The sequence below is a fragment of the Rhinolophus sinicus genome, linkage group LG15 (assembly GCF_036562045.2).
Source record: "Rhinolophus sinicus isolate RSC01 linkage group LG15, ASM3656204v1, whole genome shotgun sequence".
Lineage (NCBI taxonomy): Eukaryota > Metazoa > Chordata > Mammalia > Chiroptera > Rhinolophidae > Rhinolophus > Rhinolophus sinicus.
The window spans coordinates 11,825,340-11,852,463 of record NC_133764.1 but is presented as its reverse complement, the minus strand read 5'-3'; the positions used below and the strand labels follow the sequence as shown (position 1 = coordinate 11,852,463).

General features: G+C 35.8%; 1 protein-coding gene across 2 annotated transcripts in view; it reads right to left on the bottom strand.

Annotated features, from left to right (window-relative positions):
• RABEP1 (rabaptin, RAB GTPase binding effector protein 1) overlaps positions 1–27,124 on the bottom strand; it is an 84,183-nt gene that overhangs the window by 40,815 nt on the left and 16,244 nt on the right. For both annotated transcript variants that reach the window (XM_074319646.1, XM_074319647.1), the window contains exons 2-4: positions 15,268–15,396; positions 2,064–2,267; positions 115–275 (exon numbers count right to left, since the gene is read on the bottom strand). In XM_074319646.1, the coding sequence (XP_074175747.1) occupies positions 115–275; positions 2,064–2,267; positions 15,268–15,396 (494 nt within the window). The remainder of the gene's footprint in view (positions 1–114; positions 276–2,063; positions 2,268–15,267; positions 15,397–27,124) is intronic.

Genomic DNA, 27,124 nt, shown 5'->3' with positions numbered 1-27,124 from the left:
AAATAATTCCCCTAACAGAAAACATGAAAATACAACTTCTATTACCACAATAATATTAAAGCATCTTGCATTTGGATTTTAAATATTTCTATAGATGAATACATTCCTTCATACCTTTTTCATTTCATTTTCTAAATTTTCCTCCTCTTGACCTTCAGACAGCCTTCTCCTCAAATCAGCTATTTCCCTCTCTGCGGATTCTCGATACTGTGCCCACTGTGTTCGCTCCTGCTCCAGCCTAAGGTGGAACTGGTGCTCATAGTCACGAACTGTTTCTACAAAACATCACCAAATATTTCACGTCTAAGCATTCTGAAAAAAAAAAGGTTCTGGCACACTAAAATTTAAAAAGTAGTTATATAAAGAGCTTTTGCCTAGTTTCTGGAAATCTTTTAATTCATTAAAAAAACAAAACCACTAAACTAACATTTCTAGTTCTTATTATGTGTAGAAATTTTACTAAGGGCTTTAAATCATTTCTAATCTTCAAATAAACCTGTGTCATATATTATTTTACAGATAAGGAAAGTTGAGAAAAGGTTAAGTGCCCTCGCCAATGTTTCATAACCGAAAAGCAGAGCTGGAATTCAAACCTAAGGCCACTCCAAAACTCTGTTCTCAGATACTACGCTATGGTTCCTAAGTCAAATACAACATGTCACCCCAATCCAACTACCTGCAAGTATGAGAAAAAAGGAAGTATTTCCGGAATATTTTACTATAACCCAAGATTCTGAATTAAAATAAATTCTATAGTCTTTATAAAATGGCTTCAAATGTAATATAATCTGAAAACACTATGTGATAAACACTGATGGTGGCCCATTAATTTCCACGGCTCCTTCTTCCTTACTAACAAAACCCCAATTTTGTCCAGGAAGTCAATGGCCCAACTTAAAAACTAGATTTTCCCGTTATAGGTAACCACATACCTCAATTAAGTGTTTGGGGGGGGGGGGGGATGTATGCTGGATATTTCTAGCAAATTTTTGCTTTTCTGAGGCAGCCTGAAGGAGGAGCAGCCATTTTTCAGCCATGAGGCAAAATGAAGTTGAAAACCACATACTAAGGATGAAGGAACAGAAGGACTGAAGGACCAAGAACACTGGGGACATCGTGGAACCACCGTAACCAGCTCTGGATTACCTACCTGTGGATATCTTCTTCTGTGAGTAAAATACACCCCTATTTATGTAAGCCACTGTAATCAGTATTGTCACAGAGGCTCAGAGTCATCCCTAGGTGATAGCCACAAACTGAGAAATAGGGCTAGTCTTACCAACTTTTTCCTAAGAGCACTAAAGCAAAAAAGACACTGAAATGCTAAGACGGAAAAAATAAAGTCACCACTATTTCACACTTACAATATTAACTAAACAAATTCCAGGAACCAAAATATTCAGGAGGCAACTGACTTCATTTCATTATCTTCTCAGAAATGCAGGAAATAATTCAGCACTGGTACCAACATTAGAGAGAAATTAAACCACTACTCTTCCTTGGACAAGCTGGCAGCCCATCAAGCCTATTCTAAGCCATAGCCCATTCTACCTCATAGATTGCAGTGAAGGTGTTACATAAAAATCCAAATTTTTCTTAAAAAGGTGAAAGATATGGCAACACTGGACTGAATGGGCAATAATTAGCTGGAATTAATAAGTGTAAATAGTAACTTTACTCTTTGCATGGGAGGTTTCTCCAGCTCTACATACTCTCTGTACCCGTAAAGCTTTATTAATACTACTTGCCTGACTCCTATAAAAAAATCCATTTAAAAGCCCTGCTTTAAACCTTATGATGAACTATAGTTCTCATTTAATGCAACATCTCTGTAACACTCTTATTATTATTCTCCATTATTAAATTTGTTAAAAATACAAATGATATACCCATATACAATATTATTGGCTTCCCTTTTATTTGGAAAATGACACCTTGGAGATGGTAATACATAAAGCCACAAACGACACTCAGGGCACATTTTAAGACCCTCTGAAAATGTTCTCAATCATCAGAATCAGTTGTGTTAGAAAATCATAAGACAAATCTTTCTTTATCTTTACCTTTCATAACAGCCTGAAGTGAAGCAACTTCTTCTCTCCACTGTCTTTTCACTTCATCTATAGCTTCTTGCTTGGTATTCTCAGAGACTGTGGCAATGGCCTTAATATTCTCCATCTCTGCCTGGGCTTCCCAGAGCTGTGTTCGAAGGTGTCCCAAATCATCCTGTGCAGCTTGTAACACTGCATTTTGCCTCTTCAGATCCTCTGGGAAAAAAGTAAAAGACTCCATTAATGAGGCATTCACTTTTATAAGGCTAACATTCCAAAGTAGAAACAAAACATTAAATTTATAATGTTAACACTGTTATGAAGAAGTTAAGCATTTAATTTTAAAATGTTAAGTTAGAAAATGAAACCATTTCAATTAAAGGTAAGCTGTAAGATATGCTGGGTATCACAAATCAATTAATATTAACTATCTAACCAAACAGGGATGAAGGCCATAGTTTCAGAGCTCAATTTAAGCTCTTTCACCTATTGGCTAAATGAGTTTACGTCTAACCTCTCTGGCCTCCATTCCACATACCTCACTTTATTGCACTTTGCTTTATTGTGCTTCATAGATGTTGTGCTTTTTACAAACTAAAGATCCCTACACACACACACACCAGCAAAAAGACGATTCACTTTATTTTGATATTCGCTTTATCACAGTGGTCTAGAACTGAACGCACAACATCTCTGAGGTGTGCAGGTATAGAAATGTTACTCCTCTGTAGCTCTATTCCCTTTCCCCACATCTGCGTATGCTATTACTGTTACATACGTGGCCATCTATGTATGTTATAAACTCATCATACATTGCTGTAATTACTGTTTCATATAACTGTGTTTTAAAAAACCTGAGAGGAGAAAGGAAGCCAAGTGTATATTAATAGCCTATGTTATATTAACCGTCACATTTACCATTTCTGGCTTTATTCACTTGATTCTATATGGGTTGGAATTACTATCTGGTACTGCTGATACTGGCAAATGTATTTCCATAGGACCTAGTAAGTCCACAATATACACATTGGTTTATAGAACTGCTTTTAAATCCATTAAGAAATATGTATTTATACTGTTATAATCACACAATTACATTTACTGAGGACATTGTTTCTTTCATTTGAATTCAAATTACTGTCTGGAACCACTTGCTTTCAGCTGAAGAATTTCCTTTAGTATTTCTTGTAAGAAGTCTGCCAGGAAAACTTCGCTCAGTGTTTGTTTATCTGAGGATGTCTTTATTTCACCTTCATCTTGGAGAGATGTTTTTGCTGGGCATAGGATTCTTGGTTAACAGAGTTTTGTTTTGTTTTTTACCTTTGAGCATTTTAAAAGCCATCCCACTGCCTTCTGGCCTCCATTGTTACCAATGAGAAGTCAGCTTTTTTTTTTTTTCTGGCTTATTTTAGGATTTTTACTGTGTGTGTGTGTGTGTGTGTGTGTGTGTGGTGCATGCATCATCTATATCTACACATCTCTATCCTACCGGGAGTGCAATGTGTAGGTCCCATCAAATATGGGAACCTTTCAGCCATTATCTCTTCAAATATTTTTTTTCTATCTCTCACCTCTCCTCTGGCACTCCCATTATACATACGAGACGTTCGCACACTTAATGATATCTCACATTTCTGAGGCTCTGTTCCTTTTTCTATTTTCTTTCGGCTCTTCAGACTGGATTTTTTTTTTTAATTGGGGAATATTGGGAAACTGTGTGTTTTTACAGCACCCATCAGCTCCAAGTCGTTTTTTTTTTAATCTAGTTGGCAAGTCAAGTCGTTCTTTTCCATCTAGCCGTGGAGGGTGCATCTCAGCTCCAAATCAAGTCATTTTCAATCAAGTTATGGAGGTCGCAGTTCACTGGCCCATGTGGGAATCGAACCGGGGACCTTGGTGTTATGAGCACTGCGCTCTAACCACAGAGCCAACCAGCCGCCCCCCAGACTTGATAATGTTAAGTGACCTATCTTCAAATTAACGAATTCTTCTTCCAGTTCAAATCCACTGTTGAGCCCCTATAGTGAATTTTTCATTTTGATTATTGTACTTTTCAACTCCAGAATGTCCATTTGATTGTTACAATTTCTTTATTGATATTCTCTATTTGATAAAACATCATCACACTTTACTTGTTTTAAGATGGTTTTCTTCAGTTCTTTGAATATATTTATGACTACTTTGAAGTCCATCTGTTAAATCTGACATCTGGTCACCCTCACAGGCACTGCAAGCTTTTTTTCCTTTGTATGGGTTTTTCCTGGTTATTTCATCTCATTTTTGTTGAAAATGAGATTTTTGATAATATATTGCAGCAACTCTAGTTCCTCACCACCCCCTTTCTGGCTTGTTACTATTGTCTGCTGTTTGTTTTGTGGTTGGCTGGATTATTTTAATAAAGCCTATTTCTGCCCCCCCACACACACACACACACAAACACACAGAGTAGCCACTGACGTTACTCCTCAGGTGGCACAGCCTTGGGCACGTGCAGTCACGCGGGGATGAGTTTTTGTAGGGATCCCCTCTGAGTGTCTCTTTGCTGACCACATCCATCTGTCAAACTCCACTTAACTGCTGGTGCTCATCTCTCTGAGTGACGTATCTGCTTTAGGAACAGGGCGCTGAGTGGGGGAGATGGAGTGGTAGGCTCTGGTCTTCTTGACTTGCTTCTCCCAGCATGGAACCTCCACCCTACACACAAGCTAGAGCAAGGGCTATCAGAATTTTGAGTATACCACAACCAAGGTAGACCCTCTGTCCTAAGAGTGGGCGCTGGATGGAAGAAAGGACCTCTAGACCTCTTGGCCACACTCAACTGAAACTCTGCCGCCATGACAGGTGTGGGGGGCAGAGGGATAATGATTCTGTAGCCCTCAACTGTGAGCTGGGGAGAGAGGGAGACCTGTGTTCCTGGCATCATCTGCCTGGACTTCAGTTTCTATCACAGCAAGATAGGAGGGGAGAGGAAGGGAGTACTTCATCAATCAAATGCCACAGACTCTATTTTTACCAAGATTTAGTCAATTTTCTTGAAGAAATGTCTCATTTTCTGTATGCCTTAGGACCACTTCTAGAGACTTTAAATGGTGGTTTTTAAAAATAATTTTCACTGGTTTTGCTGGGGAGTGGGTCTATGGGAGCTCCTCACATTACCATGCCAGAAGTAGAACTCTCAAACTTACCATTTACCCATAAATATTTCAGTATGTATCTCTAAAAGGTAAGAACCATTTCTTAAAAATACACATAAAATGTACACATAAAATGTACCATCTTAACACCACTGAACTTTAAATGTACAGTTCAGTGTTGTTAAGTCATTCACATTGCTGTACAAGCTCCAGAACTTTTCATCTTACAAAACAGAAACTATCATATTTTACTATGTATAATGTGCACTTTTTGGCCCAAATTTGTGAGGGAAAAATAAGGATGTCCGTTATAAATGGGTAGTACTAATTCTGCATCTATATAAATGATTTTAATTCTTTTATTTATACTTATGAGTTAAAGTGTAACTCTAGCAATCAATAATGATATCTGTATGCAAAATAATATCCTGGAATACAATAACCAGTTTTGTTGAACTTATGACGAACTTGCAACAATGAAGAGTTCTTGGCCTTCTGTGATGCGTAAATATTGTAAATTTGTTACCAGTACATAAAACTTCTTGTATCTTGTATCTGTTCCTGTGTTTTGTAATTATTTGTTACATAAAACTTCTTGTACCATAATATATTTTTTTAAATGCTAAAATTCCTTTATAATACAAAAAACAAATACCTAAATGTAAACAAATAAAAATTTGAATTAAAACGGGGGCAGATGGGTGGCTCAGTTGGTTAAAGCGCGAGCTCTGGGCAACGGGGCTGCCAGTTCGATTCCCACATGGGCCAGCGAGCGGCACCCTCCACAACTAGAATGAAGTCAATGAGCTGCCGCTCAGCTCCTGGGGGACAGCCGGATGGCTCAGTTGGTTGGAGCGCGGGCTCTCAACCATAAGGTTGCCAGTTCGACTCCTCAACTCCCGCAAGGAATGCGGCAACTGGATCTGGAGCTGAACTGCACCCTCCACAACTAAGACTGAAAGGACAACAACTTAACTTGGAAAAGTCCCGGAAGTACACACTGGTCCCCAATAAAGTCCTGTTCCCCCTCCCCAATAAAATCTTAATTAAAAAAATAATAATTAAAATGAAAGATTTTTTTCTCTGAAACTTTGGGCCAAAAATGTGGGTTCACATTATACACAGGAACACATTTATACACGGCAAAATATGGTATATCCATTAAACAACTCCCTATTTCACCCTTCTCCAAGCCCCTGGCAATCACATTCTACTTTCTTTTTTCAATTAGTTTAATTATTCTAGATACCTCATTAAGTGGAATCATACAGTATTTGTCTTTTTCTGACTGGCTCATTTCACATCTGAAAATTTTTTACAATACCTGAGTATCATAAAACATCCAATGTTTAAATTTCCAGTTGTCTAAATTTTTAAAAATAGTTTAGCTCTTTGAATCAGAACCCAAATAAGGTCCATACTTTATAGCTAGTTGCAATGTATTTTAAGTCTTTTAGTCTACAGGTTTCCCCTCCAGTTTTTTACCTTGCAATTTATTTGTTAGTTGAGGAAGCTAAGTTGTCTTGTGGAGCTTCTCAGAGTCTGGATTTTGCTAATTGCATTCCTGTAATATAGTTGAACTTGTTCCTTTGTTCTTTGTATTTTCTATAAATTGGTAGTTCAATATAATGGTCACCATCTTGATCTTGTTCTTCCTTACACAAAGATACTTTGGAAGACCCATAAGGGGGGAAAAACTGATTTTAATTCAAATTGCTCTAAATTTATAGATTAACTGAAGAGTTGGCATCTCTGAGATTGAGTCTTTCCACCTATGAACATGGTACCGTGTTTCCCTGAAAATAAGACCTAGCCGGACCATCAGCTCTAATGCATCTTTTGGAGCAAAAATTAATATAAGACCGGGTCTTATATAAGACCGGGTATAATCATATAATATAATATACTATCTGGGTATAATACCAGGTCTTATTGTTAATTTTTGCTCCAAAAGACGCATTAGAGCTGATGGTCCAGCTAGGTCTTACTTTCGGGGAAACACGGTATCTCATTCCATTTAATTAAGGTGTTTCTTGTATGTCCTTCAAAACTATTTTATAAGGTTCCTTTATAAAGGTTTTATATACATCCTTGGTTAGACTTATTCCAAAGTGAATAAGGGCTCTGATTTTTTTCTTCTGTCTTATTTTATTTGCTTCAGGATTTCTTTTTCCGTTACTTCAATAATTAGTTGGTACAAAGAAACATTACTGATTCTTCTTTATTAATCTTTATTCCAACAATGTTGATAACCCTCTTTAGTTCTAATAATGTAGACTGTCTTGGTTCCTCTGATAGTCATCTAGTATCCACACAGAAACAAAACTATCCTTAACTTTCCAAATTTTATAACTCATTTTTTAAAATTTTATTGCATTGGCTAGGAGACCCTATAGTACAAAACAAATTACAGTACTAATAATAAGCCTTTTTGTCTTGTTTCACCATTAAGTATAATATATGTTATCAGTTTCTAATAGAAACATTTTCATAGGCTAAAGCAGGTCCCCTCAATTATTAGTTTGCTAAAAACTAGAATGAACTGGTATTATTAAAGGGTGTTCAATTTTATTGACTGTCCTTTCTGTTTTTTCTCATTTGTTAATTTAGTGAGTTACATCAATAGATGTTCTAAAGTTAAACTCTCATTGCATTCCTAATACACATGGTCATAGTATACTATTTTTATATACTCTACGGAAGTCAATTTTATTTAGGATTTTAATCTCTATGGTCATAAATGAGATTTATTGGTATGCTATTATCAGTGCTTCTTGTTTATGTATCAAGGTTAAATTAATCCCACAAAATAAACTGGATGACTTTTTTTGTTTCTGACATAGTATACAAAAGATAGGAACAAATGTTCCTAGAAGTTTTAACAAAATTTGTCTATAAAATCTATGCCTGTGGTATCGTTTGTAAATAAGAATTCTGCTTATTGATTCAGTTTCTCTTATGGTTATGGTTTATTCAGGTTTTCTGAGGTACTTTTGTTAATTCGTATTTTCTTGGAAATTACTCATTTCACCTAAATTTCCAAATATATTGGCCTAGACATACACAGTACTCGTATGCTGTTACATTGCTATTGCATAGTCTTTTTATTTTCTCATTAGTTTTTTCCAAAAGATGTGCTTTTGATTTTAACTGTTACTTTGTTTTCTATTTCATTAATCTCTATTATTATTTTCTTTAAGTTCACTCTTTTTCTATCTTCTGGAGTTGAACAATTAGATCATTTATTTTTAATCTCTTGTGTCTTTTAATAAATGCATTTAGGGGCAAACGGGTGGCTCGGTTGGTTAGAGCACGAGCTCTGGGCAACAGGGCTGCCAGTTCAATTCCCACATGGGCCAGCGAGCTGCGCCCTCCACAGCCAGAATGAAGTCAGTGAGCTGCTGCTCAGCTCCTGGGTGGCCAGATGGCTGTTGGTTGGAGCGCAGCCTCTCAACAAGGTTGCCCGGTTTGACTCCTCGACTCCCACAAGGGATGGTGGGCTGCGCCCCCTACAACTAACAATGGCAACTGGACCTGGAGTTGAGCTGCACCCTCCACAACGAAGATTGAAAGGACAACAACTTGACTTGGAAAAGTCCCGGAAGTACACACTGTTTCCCAATAAAGTCCTGTTCCACTTCCCCAATAAAATCTTTTAAAAAAAAATGCATTTAAACTTATAAACTTACTCTCAAAGTATTGTTTTAGCTGCACCCCACAAGCATATTCATTGTATGCTAAGTACTTTGCAATCTCCATTGCAATTTCCTCTTTAACTTATGAGAAATAGGAATATATTCTTAGTTTCCAAACTTTTGGAAAAAACAGTTAATTGTTAAAATATAATTGCATTTGGTAAGAAAACATGGTGAGTAGATTGATTTTTAATATGCTGTCTTCCTTTGAAATGTAGACAATTTTTTAAGTATTCCCTGTTTAATATACAGAAGTCTCCCCCCTTATATGCAGGGGCTACATTCCAAGATCTCCAGTGGATGCCTGAAACTGCAAATAGCACCAAATCCTGTATATACTCTTTTTTTCCTATACATACGTATCTTTTCACTTAAAGAAAGCACTTTATGGCTTCTCTTTGGCATATCTGAACTGCCAAGCATCACTACTCTTGTGCTTTGGGGCCATTATTAAGTAAAATAAGGGTTACTTGAACACAATCACTGTGATATCTTGACAGTCAATCTGGTAACCAAGACAGCTACTAAGTAACTAATGGGCAAGAAGCAGATACAGCATGGATACACTGGACAAAGGAATCATTCACATCCTGGGAGGGATGAAGCAGGACAGTGCAAGATTTCATCATGCTACTTACTCAGAACCACATACAATTTAAAACATGATTTTTTTTTCATTTCTGGAATTTTCCATTTAATATTTTCAGACTACAGTTGACTGCATAACTGAAACTGCAGAAAGCAAAATTGCAGATGCAGAACTACTGTAAAAAAGGAATGCATACGCGTATTTTCTATTTCTTGGGTACAGAATTTCTCAGAGATCAAGCTTTTTAAAATTCTGTTGCTGAAAGCGACTATATCTTTACTTATTGCTTGATCTAGCAATTGATATAATGTTAAACATCTCCTATGTGTGCATTTATCAATTTCCCTTATAGTTCTATCACTTTTTGTTTTACATGATGTGTCATGGCTATTTTGTTAGGTGCATAGTTCATGATTATTACATTTTCTTGGTAGATGGTTTCTTTCATTATAATAGCCTTCTACATCCCTTCAATGTTTTTTGCCTCTAAGCACCAATCTTATTGCCTCAGTTGTTTCACTTTCTTCTATTAAAAACATAATAGTGAACTAGGAAGTTTTTTTGGTTTTGTGTTTAGTCAGATTTATCAGTTAAGATGCTTAGTATTGTTTCTTATATCCTATCCATTCCTTCTGTTTACTTTTCTTTCTGCAAATGTTATCTTTACTAGTTCATTTGGTGATTTATGTGGGTGATAAATGCTCTACTTTTTCCATGCTTGCAATATCTATTTTGCTTTTACTCTTAAATAATTTAAATTTTAGGTTGCATATAAAATTTTAGGTTGATGATTATTTTTTCTCTGCACTTCAAAGACCTTATTTCATTGTCTCCTGGCATCTATTTTGCTTATGTGGTATCTCTTGTCAGCATAATTGTTTCTTCTCTCTGGTAGCTTTCAAAATTTTCTTTTCATTCTTGATGTTCCACAGTTTACGATGTGTCAAAGTATGAATTTACTATTATTTACCCTGCTTGGTACTCAGTATTTATGATAAGGACTCACTTTTTTTCCTTAATGCTTGAAGTTATTATCTCCTCAAATATTCTCTATTATTCCCTTCATTCTCTTCTCCTGGAACTCTTGTTAGATGTGTGTTGAGGATTCAATTCGTCCTGTATGTCAACTGCTTTGAGATTTCTCTATGTCTCACTGGGAGAGAGGACTCCACAATACATTCTTCAAATTTACTAACATCTCTGTGCTTTGTCTACAGTTTAAACCATCTATTTACCTTATTTCAATTTATTTATTGTGTTTCTAAGGTTTCTAATGGTTTAAAAAGTTTTAAATATACTCTAGTTTTATTTTCATGTCCAAATGCAAGCTTATATCTCCCTAAACCTAGCTTCTACCTATTGAAACTCTGGTTAGTTAGCATCAGACTTTTATACAAATTATGACCATGTACAAAATCTTTCCGAACACTAGAAAACTTCATGGTCTTCTGGTGATTCCATTTCTACTATTTCCTTCAATTGAGAACTCTATGGCCTTTGTTTGCTGCCTCATGTAATAGGCTCTTACTCATTGCCCAAAATTGAGGATTGCCAAAACACAAAATACAAACACTGCTGCAGTGTCAAAGCTTTGTAGTGAAGGTGGTTAAAGGAAAAAGCTAAATCAAATAATTTTTGAAAGATACTTTTTTTCAAATTTAACGGAAAAGCAACAAAACTTTCAGAAATATTTAAAACATTCCCAGTTGAAATCAGCTGGGAAAAGAATGGGTACCAATGTAGGAACAGGCAGTAAAAGGAGTCAAAAGGTAATCTCTTTTATTACCATTCCTCATTACTGTCTGCAATTCCACCAGCTTTCTCCAAATAAGTGAAAGCACCAAAGCAAAAGCTGTTTCTATCCGGAAAAATACCAACGTTGGGACTTCTGGGGTTACCTTGACCTGGTTTGCTGAGAGATAAAACAAAGACTGCTGAACACATCAAAACAATGACTTATACTGTCATTACCTGTGACAGTCATAAAAGACTAGGTTTATAGTGTACAGTATATGCAATAATATAAGTTGCTGCTTTAGAGGACACCTTTAAATTTGATTTTTATTATGAAATAGGCAAACAGCCAAGTCAGAAACTAAATCTACGTTTACCTTTTACACACTATGCATTTTCTTTAGAAACCAAAAACTCTCAAAAAGTTCCACATTATTATTCCTTTTGAACTTTTGTTACCTTAAGTGTTCTTTATGGCCAGCTTCAATTAGGTTCACTGAGAACTTCACACAGTAGATAAATAGTACACACACAGATTTACTGGGTTTAGATGTATCAAAGCAATTTTAACTTTTAATACCAAGTGTGTTTTGTGAATGAATCCACATTACAAGCTGTTTCAGTTCAGAGATATGAAACTGTAATTGATAATGTATTTCAGAAATGAGAGGTTCTTGGTCATTTTCATTTCTTCAGAATTTTATAGAAAAGTCAATTTTATCATTTCAAAGAAGAAAATAAGAAAACAAGGGAAACCCTAACAGTTTTATTTGGGAACAGGAAAAAAAACAAAGCAAATGAACAAACTTTGGACAAGATTAACTTGAATTTATTGAATAGACAAAGACTGAAATTTGAAAAAGCTGCAGAGGGGATTATTGGTGTGAGAGGTGAAGGGGAAAAAGGATGTCACTAACCAGTATCACAGTGAGTTTGAATTGGTCATCAGAGGAAATACTGCCATGACCTTATACATATACTTTAAAGGTTTTACAGGTTATCTTGACAACATACCATTGCAGAGTTTGAAGTGGTCTCATCAATTCAAGGTTAAAACAAATTTTAAAAAGGAGAGGTTTACAAATTCACATTGAACATAATGAAGAACTGGACAGAACTTATTTCTCACAATACTTCACATATATTCAAACAATCATGATACGTGCCAAATGCATTATCTACCCCCGAAGACTAACTATCCTTTCTGGAAGACAAAAACTATCTCTCATTCACCCAACCTCCACAGTGCCTTGCAGAGTGCCACCATGCCTAGCCAGGCACACCAGCTTCCCAATCTCCTTGTCAGCCTATAAAGGAACAAAATAAAACAGGAAACAGCCCTCCTGCAAGCCATCAGAAAACAGAACCCCATCCCATATTCCAGTCAGTAAATATTTCCAAGCCAGAGCTGAATTCTGTGAGGCCTAAGAACCTTCCATCCTGTAGAACAGTGGCCTTCAAACTTCTTTGACCACAACTCATAAGATATATATAGATCAGATATAGATATAGGTATATATAAAAATACATATATAACAACTCTATACATACATGTATATATTTAACTGAAACGAAAGACTTATGTAACTATACTTACTTAACCTTACCAAGTATAAGGTGCTATTTGTTTTCCACTTTATTCCTTTTTATTTTTTTAATTGCTGGTCACAATCCCCTCGATTTTGTTATCCATCAATGGGTTACAACCTGTAGTCTGAATAATACCACTCCACAGCAGTGGTTTTCAAAGTATACATACATGTACCCCTGGGAGTAAGCAAAGATTTTCCAAGGGATTCATAGGAACATGTTGTTTTAAAGGAATCAACGTCTAGATCCTCAACTTTCATAAATATTGTTTCCTAAAACAAATGGGTGTTTAAATACAGGTTCTCCTTACCCAGCTCCTTTTTCTTAACATCCTTCTCCCACTTAACAAAAGAAAGTCTTTTTACCCATCCTGAATTTTACTATGGTTCACTGCCCTGTTATATAAAAACTCCTGTTATATTAAATCAGAGGGATAACTTAAAATATCAATGTCAGTAAAAAAAAAGTGAATGACTAATAACTAACAAATCTTTTGGCAAGTGAGCTAGGTGATAGTCTACTTTCAACAAAATTGAAGGAAGACCTAACTGAGTTGTGAATCAATAGAATACAAATATTTCTGAGGCTAGAACACTGATTTAACATACAATTTAGAAAGAGTTAAGAGAATGGAATAATTGCTATTTTTTTTTAAATTCTATTTTCATCTACTTATTTATGAGACCAAAGGTTCTCAGCACTTGTATCTATTTAATAAAACAAAAAACCTGAAACTTATCTTCTTCTGGAAGTAAGTAATATTCAACAAGAGGTTAATAACTTAATTGGGAGGAAGACCCAACATAACTCATAAGACTTGCATGTCCAGTAATTTTTACATTTTAATAATTATTTTTTAAATGTGCAAAATATTTATCATGTGATCAATTGTGTACTTTTAATATCTATAATGATAACTTAATACAGAATAAATTTACATGCATACTTTTTGGTTCAAAAAACTTTTTTTTAATTTATTGGGGTAACAATGGTTAGTAAAATTACACAGGTTTCAAGTATACAATTCTGTAATACATCATCTATATATCACATTGTGTGTTCACCACCCAGAGTCAGTTCTCCTTCCATCACCATATATTTGTACATGTACATTTTTGTTGCAGAGAAGTCTCACCCAAAATTTTTTAAATAGCTTAAGCACAAAATATTCTTTCACTACTTTATTTAGGCCAATAGTTCTCAAATTGTGGTGTCTGAATCAGTAACATCAGTATCACCTGCTTGCTGGAAATGCAAATTCCAGGATCCCACAGACATAGTGAATCAGAAACTCTGGGAGTGGAGCCCAGCAATCTTTGTTTCAACAAATTCTGCAGGTAAAATTCTGATGCACACTCCAGTTTGTGTTCTAAAAAATACACTTTAAGAATAATATTATGAAGGAGATGCAAAAAAGAAAATCCAATACAAGGAAGGAAGGGAAAAATACAAAATATCTGCTAAAGACCTTATTCACTAATTTGTTTTATTAAATCAGGTGGTGATGGAAAGTTTTCATTTAAATATCCTTCACAGCTTTTAAACTTAAAATAAAAAATTTTAAACATCAACTTTAAAAAGGTGTGAGGGGCGTGGATAAATACCTTAGGGAGTACATAAATTTGAAAGTTGGATGATCACTAGTCTAGAGCAGTGGTTCTCCAACTGTGGTCCCAGGACTAGCAGTATTGCAGTCCCCTACACGCTTACTAGAAATGCAAATTCTCGGGCCCTACCCCAACACACTGTGTTCTAACGAGCTCTCCAGGTGATTTTTCTCCATGTTATTAAAGTTTGACAGCCATTAGTCTAGAGGGCTGTGAAAACCATATCCATATTTTCCTAGGTTAATACCCAAAATGTAAACCCTTTCCTTTATCCTTCAGATTAGGTCCCTCATGATATGCTCTAATATATTTGCCCTTTTTAAAAGCATATCACGCAATTACTTAATATCTGTTTTCCTCACTAGAGTTCAAGCTCTATGAGTTAAAGAACCACGTGACTCTTGCTCCTTCGGTATACCCAGCACCTAGACACAATTTCTGCCTCATTAAACAAATATTAAACAAATATCTAGTAATAAATAACTGAACAATTGTTGGATAAATTCCATGAACTATCAGTTTTAATATAACATGGCTAAGGCTATTACTGAAATGCTAACAGTCCTGATTTGCCTGGGGCTCTCTCTCAAGGGTCAAGAGCACTGAAAATCCTGTCCCAGGACCAGGCAGCCTACTATGTTAAGTATCATCATTAAGGTGAAAAGACAAGGACAAATCTTAGTAACATATTTCTCATTTTGTTTTTCAGTTCCATTCTTAATCCTTACCTCTAAACAGGCTTTTATTATATACAACATAAGCACAAATAAAATCAAGGTTTATTTAACGACAACATTGTATTACCAAGAAACTTGACATTTTAAGGCAGTTTTAGTATAGGGGCTAGGGGAAGACTTATAAACTTACCCTCTTTAGCCAAATACAACTCTTTAAATTTTGCTCTCTTTTGATTAAATTCTTGCTCAAGCTGCTGCTGTGCACGTAAAAATTCTGCGTTAATTTTTTCCAATTCTGCTACCCGTTGCTGAAGAGAAACTGGAAAAAAAGATACTAATTAACAAATAATAACTTTTATTTATAAATTAAGTTAGAATAAATTAGTATTCCAGCTGCACATTTCTAATGAAACAAGTAGTCAAGGTTCTTCCGAAGATGCAATATAGGAAATTCTAACTTTTTTATTTTTAAAGACACTTCTGTTAGACTTAGTACGTATACACACTGTGAATGAATCATGTAAAGTGAAACAGCATATATACAGAGAATCACATAGGCAAATTTCCCAAGAGAATTTCTAAGTCGCTTTGTATAACTGACAGAATGTCAATCCACTGCTGGAAGTGTTAAATTATTGGATTACTTGGGCTATTTATGCCACAAATGAACCCACTGCCAATCTTGCTAGCACCTGTTTCTCTCAAGTGTCACGAGCAAAATCTAACAATTTCCCTGATTAGGATAGCCACACTAGCCTGAACTACTCCTCCAATTTCAAGGCGATTCAGTACCATTATACTGAAATCATAATCAAAAACTCTTATGTAGAAAGGATACAGAACGCTACAGTCTATATGAACTCTCCGTTACTGGGCGATTATCTGGTTTTTAGATTCGTGTTGACTGTGGTATGGCAGGGACTGGGACCCATTTTTACTTTTGGGGCTCCACAATTTGGCCATTAAATAAATGCCTATCCTGACCAAACCCAAAGGCTCTTCTGGTTGGAGAGAGGAGTGAGACATCCAGGAGTCTAACCCTTGACCTCCTCCTTTGCTCAATAGCAGCCCAGCCACAAAGTTACGGCCCTAATCCCTGCAGAGGATACCTATCAGTACTAATGCCCCTGCCTAGTTACCTAGGCCAGCAGAGTTCCCAGTTTCCTACTACAAGCCACCCCAGAATGATGATTTGCCTCGAATTTTGGTCATGATCTGAGATTATCTCGAAAGGCCCTCCTCTCTCCCAATCCATTACCCCAGTTTAATTGAGAGCTGACTTCATGGTACGTAGAAAAAAGACTCGAAAAATACACCAATGATTTATCTATTAGTATCAGAATTACGGCTCATTAATTTCTTCCATGTGCTTTTCAAAGATCTCTACGACTCCTTTGATAATAATGAACTAAAACCAGTTCATTCCCATGACATCTTCAGAAAAGCCTCACTACAGCAGATCTAACAGTATCTGTGCAATCCATGGCAGGAAGAGGAAATGACTGCTGTTTTGAGTTCCACAGCATTAAAGGTAAGAGTCATTTTGAGGAGCACATACTAGGGTCTTTAGGTCAAAGCAAAGAATGACACTGGGTCGTTGGAACATTTGATAACCTTTGCAGAAAAAGAGATGGAGAATCCACTGAAAAGGGGAAATATGCAGTTCTGTCATATTGAACATTTGAAATCATGAAGAAAAATTGTTCTGTGCTATTTATTTCTCTAGTATTTTTATTGTCCTATCCCAACTGTTAAACAAATTAAACAAGTTTTCCACTTAACTCTTTAATATTACTGGTAGCTACTGATTACTGCATGAGGTAGGGAAGGGCTCTGGGGAATCAAAAAAGAAGAAAAAGCAAGATCCCTCTGTTCTTACTTTTTCCTAACAACCACACCACCACCCACTCCTACTTCAACCAACACACACACACACCCCAATTCTTTCAACACTGTATTTTATATTTAGAAACAGAGGTTAACGAATCAATAAAAACTAAAATGCATCCTTTAAAACTGCAGCCGATTGTGTTGTTATGACTCCCAGCTCAGACACAGGCCACACCCCTCTCTCCAGGCTTCAGGACAGTTTTCTATTCCAGGATTCAGGATCCCTTTGAGGATATAACAAGTAACTCCTTTATTCCCTTTTTTTTTAAATAAAAAAAAATTCAAATCTACCTCAAGTACTTCTAACATACTGCAATTTTACAATACAGAAAGGGCCAAAACAACTGCTTTTTATAAGAATGCCTCTACGGCTATATCTAGAAAAATCAATTCACCTTGCATAAGACAGCAGGAGAATTTACAAACAGGCATATCCTAGGGCATTAACCTCCAACTACAAATCAAACTGAAAATAGCTCTCATCACACAAAATACTATATAATTTTCTAACATGATGACTAGTAGTTCAAAATAATTAGCTAATAGTTTATGTAAAAAGTAGTACTTTGCCTGGCTTATAGAAAAATTGACAAATGTTACCTATAATTATTAAATTAGTAATATTTATTTAAATAAAGGGAAAAAGCAGAGTGATCAAGTGACCCTGTATACAGCCACAGAAGTCACTTCCAAATGCATGATTCGGACTCAGTTCCGTGCTGACACTTCCAGTTCATCCCCTTCCCTATTACCATGTATCTTCAAAGCATCACGGACAAATTAATTAGTGTTAATGTTAACCTTCAACAATATTAAGCCTTCTGTAACTTAGCTGCGGAGAGCTATTAGTATGCCAGCCTTTGTTAACCATTCCACACATTGCTTATATTGTTACCTTTATTTGCGTAATAAGAAAAAGGGGGAAACTATCTCATGCAATGGTTACTTTTAGTGGTTTTCCAAAGTGAAAAATTATTATATATACCATCTATTCAAAATATGTGAATTAAGCAACAACACAGAAAGAAAAGAAAAAATAACATGGTAAATAAATGAAGATTCAATAATTCTTAGGTACGTCTTCCCTAATTTTGATATGAATGAGAGACCACATAATAACTTTAAAATATTTTTAACCCCCAACCTGTGTCCTATTACTATACTAGCTAGCACCTGTTTAAATAAATTTGGTAAGACAAGCAATAGGAGAAGGAAAAAAGCAGTTTTGGTCAAAGATTACTACAATCAGAATCTTTTTGCTTAAAGATATTAAAGATCCAATAAAATACCTATTTCAAGCCAAAAAAAAACAAAAAACAAAAAACCTACACACAACAGAACATAATTCCAGTGTAACAAAAGATCTGAACAGTTCCTGTAACTCAGAAGTCTTAACTTGTACTTTAAAATGACACTATTAAATGTGGTAGGTACATCCATCCAGCAGAATAATCAGGCCAGAAAAATTATATTAATCAAAAAGAACAAGATAAAAAACTATATGCAAACAATATGAGCTATGCAAAAAATATATAGGAAAAAGACTGGAAAGAATATGCCAAATTATACTGCCTCTCTGAATCAAACAGTAATGAAAAAAATAAATTACACTGATGGGATTTAAATTAAAAGGTAATGAAGTACTTCATTTTATTTGTTATTATTATAATTTTATCTTATTGCTCCATATCAATCTTGGTGCTCATTAAAAGGGCACATAATTTACTTCCGTGGTCTTAAAATATTTGTATATATACTATATACTATATACAATCTTTTTTTTTTTTAACTACACATATTTTCCCAGGACAAACAATTTACTAAAATAGATTAATTTTCTGAAAAACATAATTTATTCTTCTGTTTCAGAAGTGGCTTTCTAGGTAGCCTTCTTTTTGTGCTCTAAAAACTCACTATGAAAATAAAAATTAATATTTAAAAAAAAACCTCACTATGTCTAGCTTCTTTTAGAAATTACTAAAAATGATCATTTGCAGTAAATCTATCCACTGAATTGTGATTTGTTTAGGCTAACATTTAAATAAATCCATACTTACTTAGGATGCCTCAGAGAAGGGGAGAGGAGAAAGTGGGTGGGGCTGCCAGGGATTACTAATCTAGAGAATACTCATCACAAATAGCAGTCCACATGTGGGTAACTGGATTAACATTACTTTACAATATTAGAACAAATAGATATGGCATAACTAGATAGGGCATTTGGGAATCACTTTTTCCATAACACAAAGATAATCATAATTCTTTAGTACAACAGAAAATTGTGACTTCACTTTATATAATCCCATTTTATTTTATATAATCCCCAAAACAGCTGACTTTAGCAACTTGAAGAAACTGCACCCTTTCACCTTGTCCATTTACTGAGATGAACCAATTTTAAAACAGAATAACATTTGGTTAAGAAGTTTACACAGAACAACTTCTTTGCCTTCCTTCAGTGAATCAAAGTGAAAAATCTTATTTTGTCTTTTACTTTTCTGTTTTGCAACTCTCTGAAAGCAATTAGATGTCAATATACTTCAGATAAAAGACAACACTTTTAAGATGATGGGTTTCAAATAAGAAAACCAATTATTTCTTCTGTAAAGATTAGGTGTTTATGTTAACTACCTGAAGATATTATTATGAATCCAGGAAAAATATTAACTGACACCCAAAAGAAAATCAGGGCAAAAATGAGATAATGAAAAACTATATAATAAGAGATTCTTCAAAAGGGTAAAAGTAGAAATAGGGAGAAGAAACAATGGAAAAGCCTGATTTGGGGGAGGAGTTGGAGGGGCGGTAAGGGTGGAGACGGGAAGATTCCAAGGACACAGGGATGTTTTCTCATTTTCCACCTCCTTAGAGACATTTATGACCAAAATTAATAACGTCCAGGCACTTGCAGTATAGAATTTTCTGGGCCTAATTTTTAGTTCTGTTTATCACTTGAGTAAGAACAATCACAGGTTCAGTGTTGAAACAATTTTAGATTATCCTCGTCCAGTGTATTTCAAACTGAGTTTCAATCCATGGGTGAGTTGTTAAATCAATTTAGTGTTTAGCAATCTGCCTTTTTAAAATAATGAAATATAACCGAAAATATCAGCAACATATTTAATACGGGTATGTTATTTCATGAAATTTGTATTTCAGATACAGGTATCCCCCACTTTTTGTAAGTTTGCCTCATGTCGTTCTGCTTTTATGGAAGGTCTACATTAGCACTGTTGTCACTAACAGAAAGGAATTTCACTTTTAGGAAAAAAGAGAAAACAGTGTTCAGTGCTTGTTTTGCAAGGAGCCGTTATAGAGGCAGCGTGTGCCCTGAGCAATGATAGCGCTCCTTTTACTATATGCTAGTGTTATTTTAGGTTTTATGTTATTTGGTATGATTTAGTAGGTTATTTTTTTGGTGTGGGAACACTCAAAATTTTTTCCATATAAACTAATGGTAACTGCCTCGTCACTTTACACCACTTCAGCTTACAAAAGGTTTCATAGGAACATTCTACTTTCATATGGCAAGGGAAACCTGTACTCACACATTTATACTGGGTTGCAACAAAAAATGTGTTTCTCACTGTGGAGAGAGGTCAAAAATAGTTTGAAAACCCCGATTCCTAATTCCTGCAGGAATCCATTCCTACAATATCGCATGGCTTCCACACGAACATAAATATAATAACAGTTTACTGCCTCACGGGGCAGCCACTTCCACTATTCAGAGATTTTACATTATCCTCCTCCATGTCCATTCCCTTGGATAATTGGTCATTTATTAGAAATACGTACTTTTACTAACACAACCCTAAATGGGCTTCCTTAGAGATCTTAGTTCTGCCCTATAGACTTAGAGAGGAAATTTTCTAGTATCTGACATCCTACACTTGCTCTCTCCTTTCTTCTTTAGATGAAACGCTTCCTAACCCTTTAGTAATTTCTAAGTTCATCATTATCTCAGTTGCTCTCCTCACATACTACAGGTAGTCAAGTTCTACATAGAATAGGACATGTGATCCTAACACAACACCAGCATGGAGTCTAGGAGAAACATTATATCTGAGGGCTATACTCTTCATAATGTACCGTAAATATACCCGAGCTTTTTTTGGCCACACCGCCACAGTCATTGTTAGCCCGTAAGACTACGTAATCTATCCAATAACACTATCCTTAAATCCTTTCCTTTGAACTACACTTAAGCCAAGGCTTCCTCCAACCTATACCTGGTGCAAATGTAGCCATGTTGCAGAGTTTGGGGCTTCGGGGGGTTGTTTCGTTTAAACAAAGTTTTAAATTAGAACTAATGATAGAGCCCTTTGGTGCATCATCTGAGATCTCGGTGGAGGTTGATATTGATATATTAGATTACTCTGTTAGTTACAAATTCATTCCAACCATCTTTAGTATCAAATTAATTTCTTCATCTTATCCATGATTTCATAACAGCTTATTAAAATTCAAAGATAAGCCATCTACAATTTTGGAGTCAGAGAAACTTGTATTTCAACCCAAACCCAAGCTTTTGTTATATGAACTAGGGCAAGCAGTTTAACCTTTCCAAGATTTCTATATTAAAATAAAGATGATACCATTTCGCAAAGTGTCACATACTATGAAAATTAGACATAGCATCATATAAAAGCAACTCACATATAATAGGCACTCAAATGAAAGTTACTATCAACAACTTCAGAATTTAAGTTTCAGGTTCATAATTCTGCTTAAAAAAAAAAATGACGCTGTTCATTTAGCTCAACTTGTTCCAGAGATTCTTCCTAGTGATAATTACAAAATCGCTTCATTTTCTAAAATGTTCATAAACCGCTTGCTCAATAATCTATTCTTTTTTAAATGTTCCAGAAGTTGTATTCAAGCAAAGTTATCAATTAAGACAAGCAGGTAAACAAAACTTTGAGAAAAAGTAAAAAATATAGAAGAGAACTGTGAACAAATTTCAGTGAATGTTCAGTAGATTAAAAATGCAGTATAAACTATATTCTATGCTCTATTTCTATATTATCATAAGGCTATAAAGCTATATTCTACCATTATTTCCATATGGGATATTGAAAATGTGAACCATGAAAAAAGTCTCAAGTAGTTACCAAACAAGGATAACTTCAGAAATAAGTCAACTATACAGTTTTTCTGATTACATTTAGTCCAACTATCATAATTGTCAAAAGCTGGTGTTCAACAGCTGACATAAGTACACATGGATAAAAATGGGCTGCTATCTATTCAATTTGTACAAACTGGTGTTATTCTACTTCCCAAGTATTTGAAACACCATAATGCCAAGGCAGATGAAAGGGATGACTATCACTGGGCTGATTACCAGATATATTTTCTAACTATTTGGATACTTAAATATTTCAGTTCCTCACGTACAAGATGAAGAAGGCTATTCAAAACTCAAATATCAGGCTTGTTTAAGGAAATAGCTGAAAGATTTCAGTTTTCTGCCTATAACTCTACTGGCATTCATAAGTGGAACTACATCTTGCCACTGCAGAAGGACCTGGCTTAGGACCCTAGATTCACTATCAGTGAAGTTAAATTTAATCCTTATTTTGTGCTTGCATTTATCAGGTTTTGGTAAGGCTTCCAGTGGGAATGCAAAATAGTGCAACCACTTTGGAAAACAGTTTGGTTGTTTCTTACAAACACACACTTACCATGCGATCCAGCAATCCTACAACTGAAAACATATTTCCACACAAAGATTGGTACACAAATGTTCACAGCATCTTTACTTGTAATAGTCAAAACTTGGAAATAACCCAAATGCCCACTATAAATTAACCAATTATGATATATTCACACAATGGAATACTATTCAGCAACCAAAAGGACTGAGCCACTAATTAATATACACAACATGGATAAATCTCAAGAGCATCATGCTAAGTGAAAGAAACCAGACACAGAAAGTATGATTCCACTTACGTTCTAGGAAAGACAAAACTATAGTGACAGAAAGCAGACCAGCACTTGCCCCAGAGTGGGAGGAGGGGTTTAACCCCAAAGGGGCGTGAAAGAACTTTCTGGGGTAAAACGTTCTACAATATAGTAATAGTGATGGTTACAGGCTGTATGTACATGTTTGTGAAAACTCATGGATCTATATGCTTAAAATTAGTAAATTTAAAATACAAATTGGTAGTCACAAAATAGTCATGGGGATATGAAATACACTATGGGGAATACAATAATAATGTTGTAGAGACTATGTATGGTGTCAGATGGGCACTGGACCTCCTGGGGGATCACTTCATAGATTATATATAAATGCCTAACCACCGTGCTGTATACCTGAAACTAATATAAATAATGAGTGTGAATTATAATTAAAAATGTGTGTATATATATAAATATATATAACATATATATGTATAGTCACAGGACATAGAGTACAGCATAGGGCATACAATCAATGGTATTATAACAGCCGTACAGGATGTCACAGGGGTAGTAGACTTGGTGGGGTTATCACTTTGTAAAGGATATAAATATTTAATCATTACATTGTTTTGTACACCTGAAACCAATAATACAATTTAATTTAATTTAAAAAATTAGTAAATTTTAGTTATGTAAATTATCTTTTCATCAGCCTTATTGAAATAGGAGTTTAAAGTTGCAAGAATAAATTGGTGCTTTCAACAGAGGTGATTTCCTCCTCAGGCTGATTTTATTATCCACACAGTACTTGTCACTATCTGAAATGATTTCTCTTAAATGTTGCTTCTTACTAGAGTATATGCTCAGTGCAAACAGAGACCTTATGTACTCTGTTCAATGCTACATTTCCAGCACTTAGCACAGACAGGGTGTTCAATAAACATTTACTAAATAAATAAGTAAACAAAAAAGTGAGCTGGACTAACTAAACCCCACTGATAAAGGACATAAGTCAGGATTTTAAAAGACAGCAAGGATTTAAAGAAGCCAAGAAGAGCATTCCTGTGGGAACATCAAAGGCAATAACACTATGTTATCCATCCAGGGGCAAACAAGCAATCACCTCCCATTGGGGAAAACTGCGTTTTCCCTATATAGCATAGTCGTCCCCTTGAGCTCCTTTTATGCTGTTGCTTTTCATTATGGTAGCCACTAGCCACGTGAGGCTACTGAGCACCTGACATGTGGCTGTCTGAAATGAGATATGCTGCTAAGAATGAAATTTATATGGAATTTTGAAGACTTCAGTACAAAAAAAATCTAAAATAGCTCAATAATTTTTAGTGATTACATATAGAAATTATAACATCTGGAATATACCAGATTAAATAAAATGCATCAAAATTAATTTCCACAGAAAGTTACACACAACTGTTCAGAGCAACATTATTAATAACAGCCAAAAAAAACCAAAAGAAATCCAAATGTCCGTCCACCAACTGATGAATGGACAAAATGTGGTATATTCATACAACAGAATATTACTTATCCATAAATAGGAATGAAGTACTCATACATGTTATAAAATGCGTGAACCTTGAAAATATTATGCTAAGTGAAAGAAGGCAAACACCAAAGGCTACATATCGTATGAATCCATTTATATGTAATGCCAGAACAGAAAAATCCATAGAGACTAAGAGTAAATTAGTGTTTGCCGGGGCTGAAGGAGGGAGGAATGGAGTGGCGAGTGACTGCTACTGGTATGGGATTCTTTTGGGGGGGTGATTAAAATGCTCTGGAATTAGTGGTGATGAATGCACAGCTCTGTGGATATTCTAAAAACCACTGAATTGTATACTTTAAAAGGATGAAACTGATGGTATGTGAATTAAATCTCAATAAAGCTGTTTTTTTAAATTAATTTCTCCTTTTTTTATTTTCAAGTTTTGGGGGTTTGTTTTGTTTCTTGTTGCTGTTTTTTACTTTTTTAATGTGGCTACTAGAAAATTTTAAATTGCATTCTTTGGCTCACATTACATTTCTACTAGACGGCCCTGTTTAGAAGGGTTTATTGGATATCCCAGATATTTTGAGCCCTCATTTTTACCTCTAATTGTCTCACCTGCTCTATTTTTTCCCAAGTTGCCAGGCTGCTTCAAGTATCACCACACTTCAGAGCCAACTTAGACCCTACGGTCAGCCATTTTAAAACCCTAGATTCCCTTCTCTCTTGCGCTTTTACAGTAGCACAGTAGTATGTAGTATGCAGCCTAATGTAGCATGCAGACTGTTACTGGTCTAACGAGATAGGAGTTTGTGCCAGAATGTAAAATCAACTAAGACCCCCAAACACATTGCTCAGTTCAACTGACATTTTTTGATGAAGGAAGCAGTACATGAATTTACATTCTGGTACAAGCTCTTTTATCTCCTTGCAGACAACTGTCAAACCCACGGCTGCCCATCATCTTTTAAACATCCTTTCTACATTTAAAGACATTTCCATTTTATGAGTTGCAGCTTTCTAAAACAGAAGTCAAACAAATTTCCAATCTCTCTTGAAACCAGAAGGCCAACGTATCACCTATACTCCTCCAATCATACATACACAAATGTAACTTCAATTCAGAATTGAGCCGTATAAAGAAACAAAGTTCAGTTCTCATTACTGTGAGGCTTTCCGTGGCTTGCCACTGGTTATAGGTCTAGTTCCTGAACCAGAAATGTGCAAGCAGCATAGCAACTGTATTAAAGTGAAGCTTCATATGATGAGCAGCAGCAGAGAGAACAGTTTCCTATCCGGCCAGTTCAATGACAGCTTTTGGGTGTTAAAATTTAGCAAGAGCAGCGATTCTCAAAGCGTGGTTCCGAGATCACAGAATCACCATCACCTGGGAACTTGTTAGTAGTGCAAATTCTCAGACCCCACCCAGCACCTTCTTGAATCAGAAATTCTGGGTATTTTGGCCCAGAAATGTGTTTTAACAAACCCTTTAGATCCATGCTAAAGTCTGAGAACCAATAGCCTAGAATCTATTTCTCCAGGCCCTCCTAATGACTCTGTAAGCTACCTCATAGCTTCCAAAACATTCCTTTTATGCTTAAACCAGACAAGATAAATTGTTTTTGTTTGCAAGAAACAACCCTGAGTGAAACATACTATACTGTTACTTCCATCACCATTCTCTTAGACAGCTCATAGACATTGACTTAAAAAAAAAAAATCCGGGGCCAGCCGGGTGGCTCAGGCTGTTAGAGCTCCAAGCTCCTAACTCCGAAGGCTGCCGGTTCGATTCCCACATGGGCCAGAGGGCTCTCAACCACAAGGTTGCCAGTTCAATTCCTCGAGTCCCGCAAAGGATGGTGGGCAGCACCCCCTGCAACTAAGATTGAACACGGCACCTTGAGCTGAGCTGCCGCTGAGCTCCTGGATGGTTCAGTTGGTTGGAGTGCGTCCTCTCAACCACAAGGTTGCCGGTTCGACTCCTGCAAGGGATGGTGGGCTGCGCCCCCTGCAACTAGCAACGGCGACTGAACCTGGAGCTGAGCTGCGCCCTTCACAACTAAGATTGAAAGGACAACAACTTGACTTGGAAAAAAGTCCTGGAAGTACACACTGTTCCCCAATAAAGTCCTGTTCCCCTTCCCCAATAAAATCTTAAAAAAAAAAAATCCACAAGGGATTAACCTTGGTTAGAAGATAGGAAACACTCTGGAAAAATCTGCTTACAATCAACCTAGTTGATTTATTTCATAATATTATGTCAGGGGCACATACTGACCTCCTTCCAAAGAGCACAGTATGTAAAGTCACACACACATAACGAAAGAGCGAGAGGGAGAGAAACTTTACAGTTCCTTGAAACTGTAACAAATACTACATTCAATAGGGGTGATAATAATATAAGCCATGCTGATAGTATGTACTCTTGACATGATGCAAAGAAAATGGCACTTTACCTGTGTAATCTTCTCCGCAAAAATGTACAATCCCAGTCTAATCATGAGAAAGACACCAGATAGATTCCAATTAAGAGGGACACTCTACAGAATATCTGACCATACCTCTTAAAAGTTCATCAAAAACAGAGTCAGAGAAATTTTCACAGTCTAGAGGAGCCTAAGGAGACATGGTGACTAAATGTAATGTAGTATCTAGGTAGGATATAGGAACAGAAAAAGGACATTAAGAAAAAGCTAAGGAGGGGCGGCCAGTTAGCTCAGTTGGTTAGAGCGCGGTG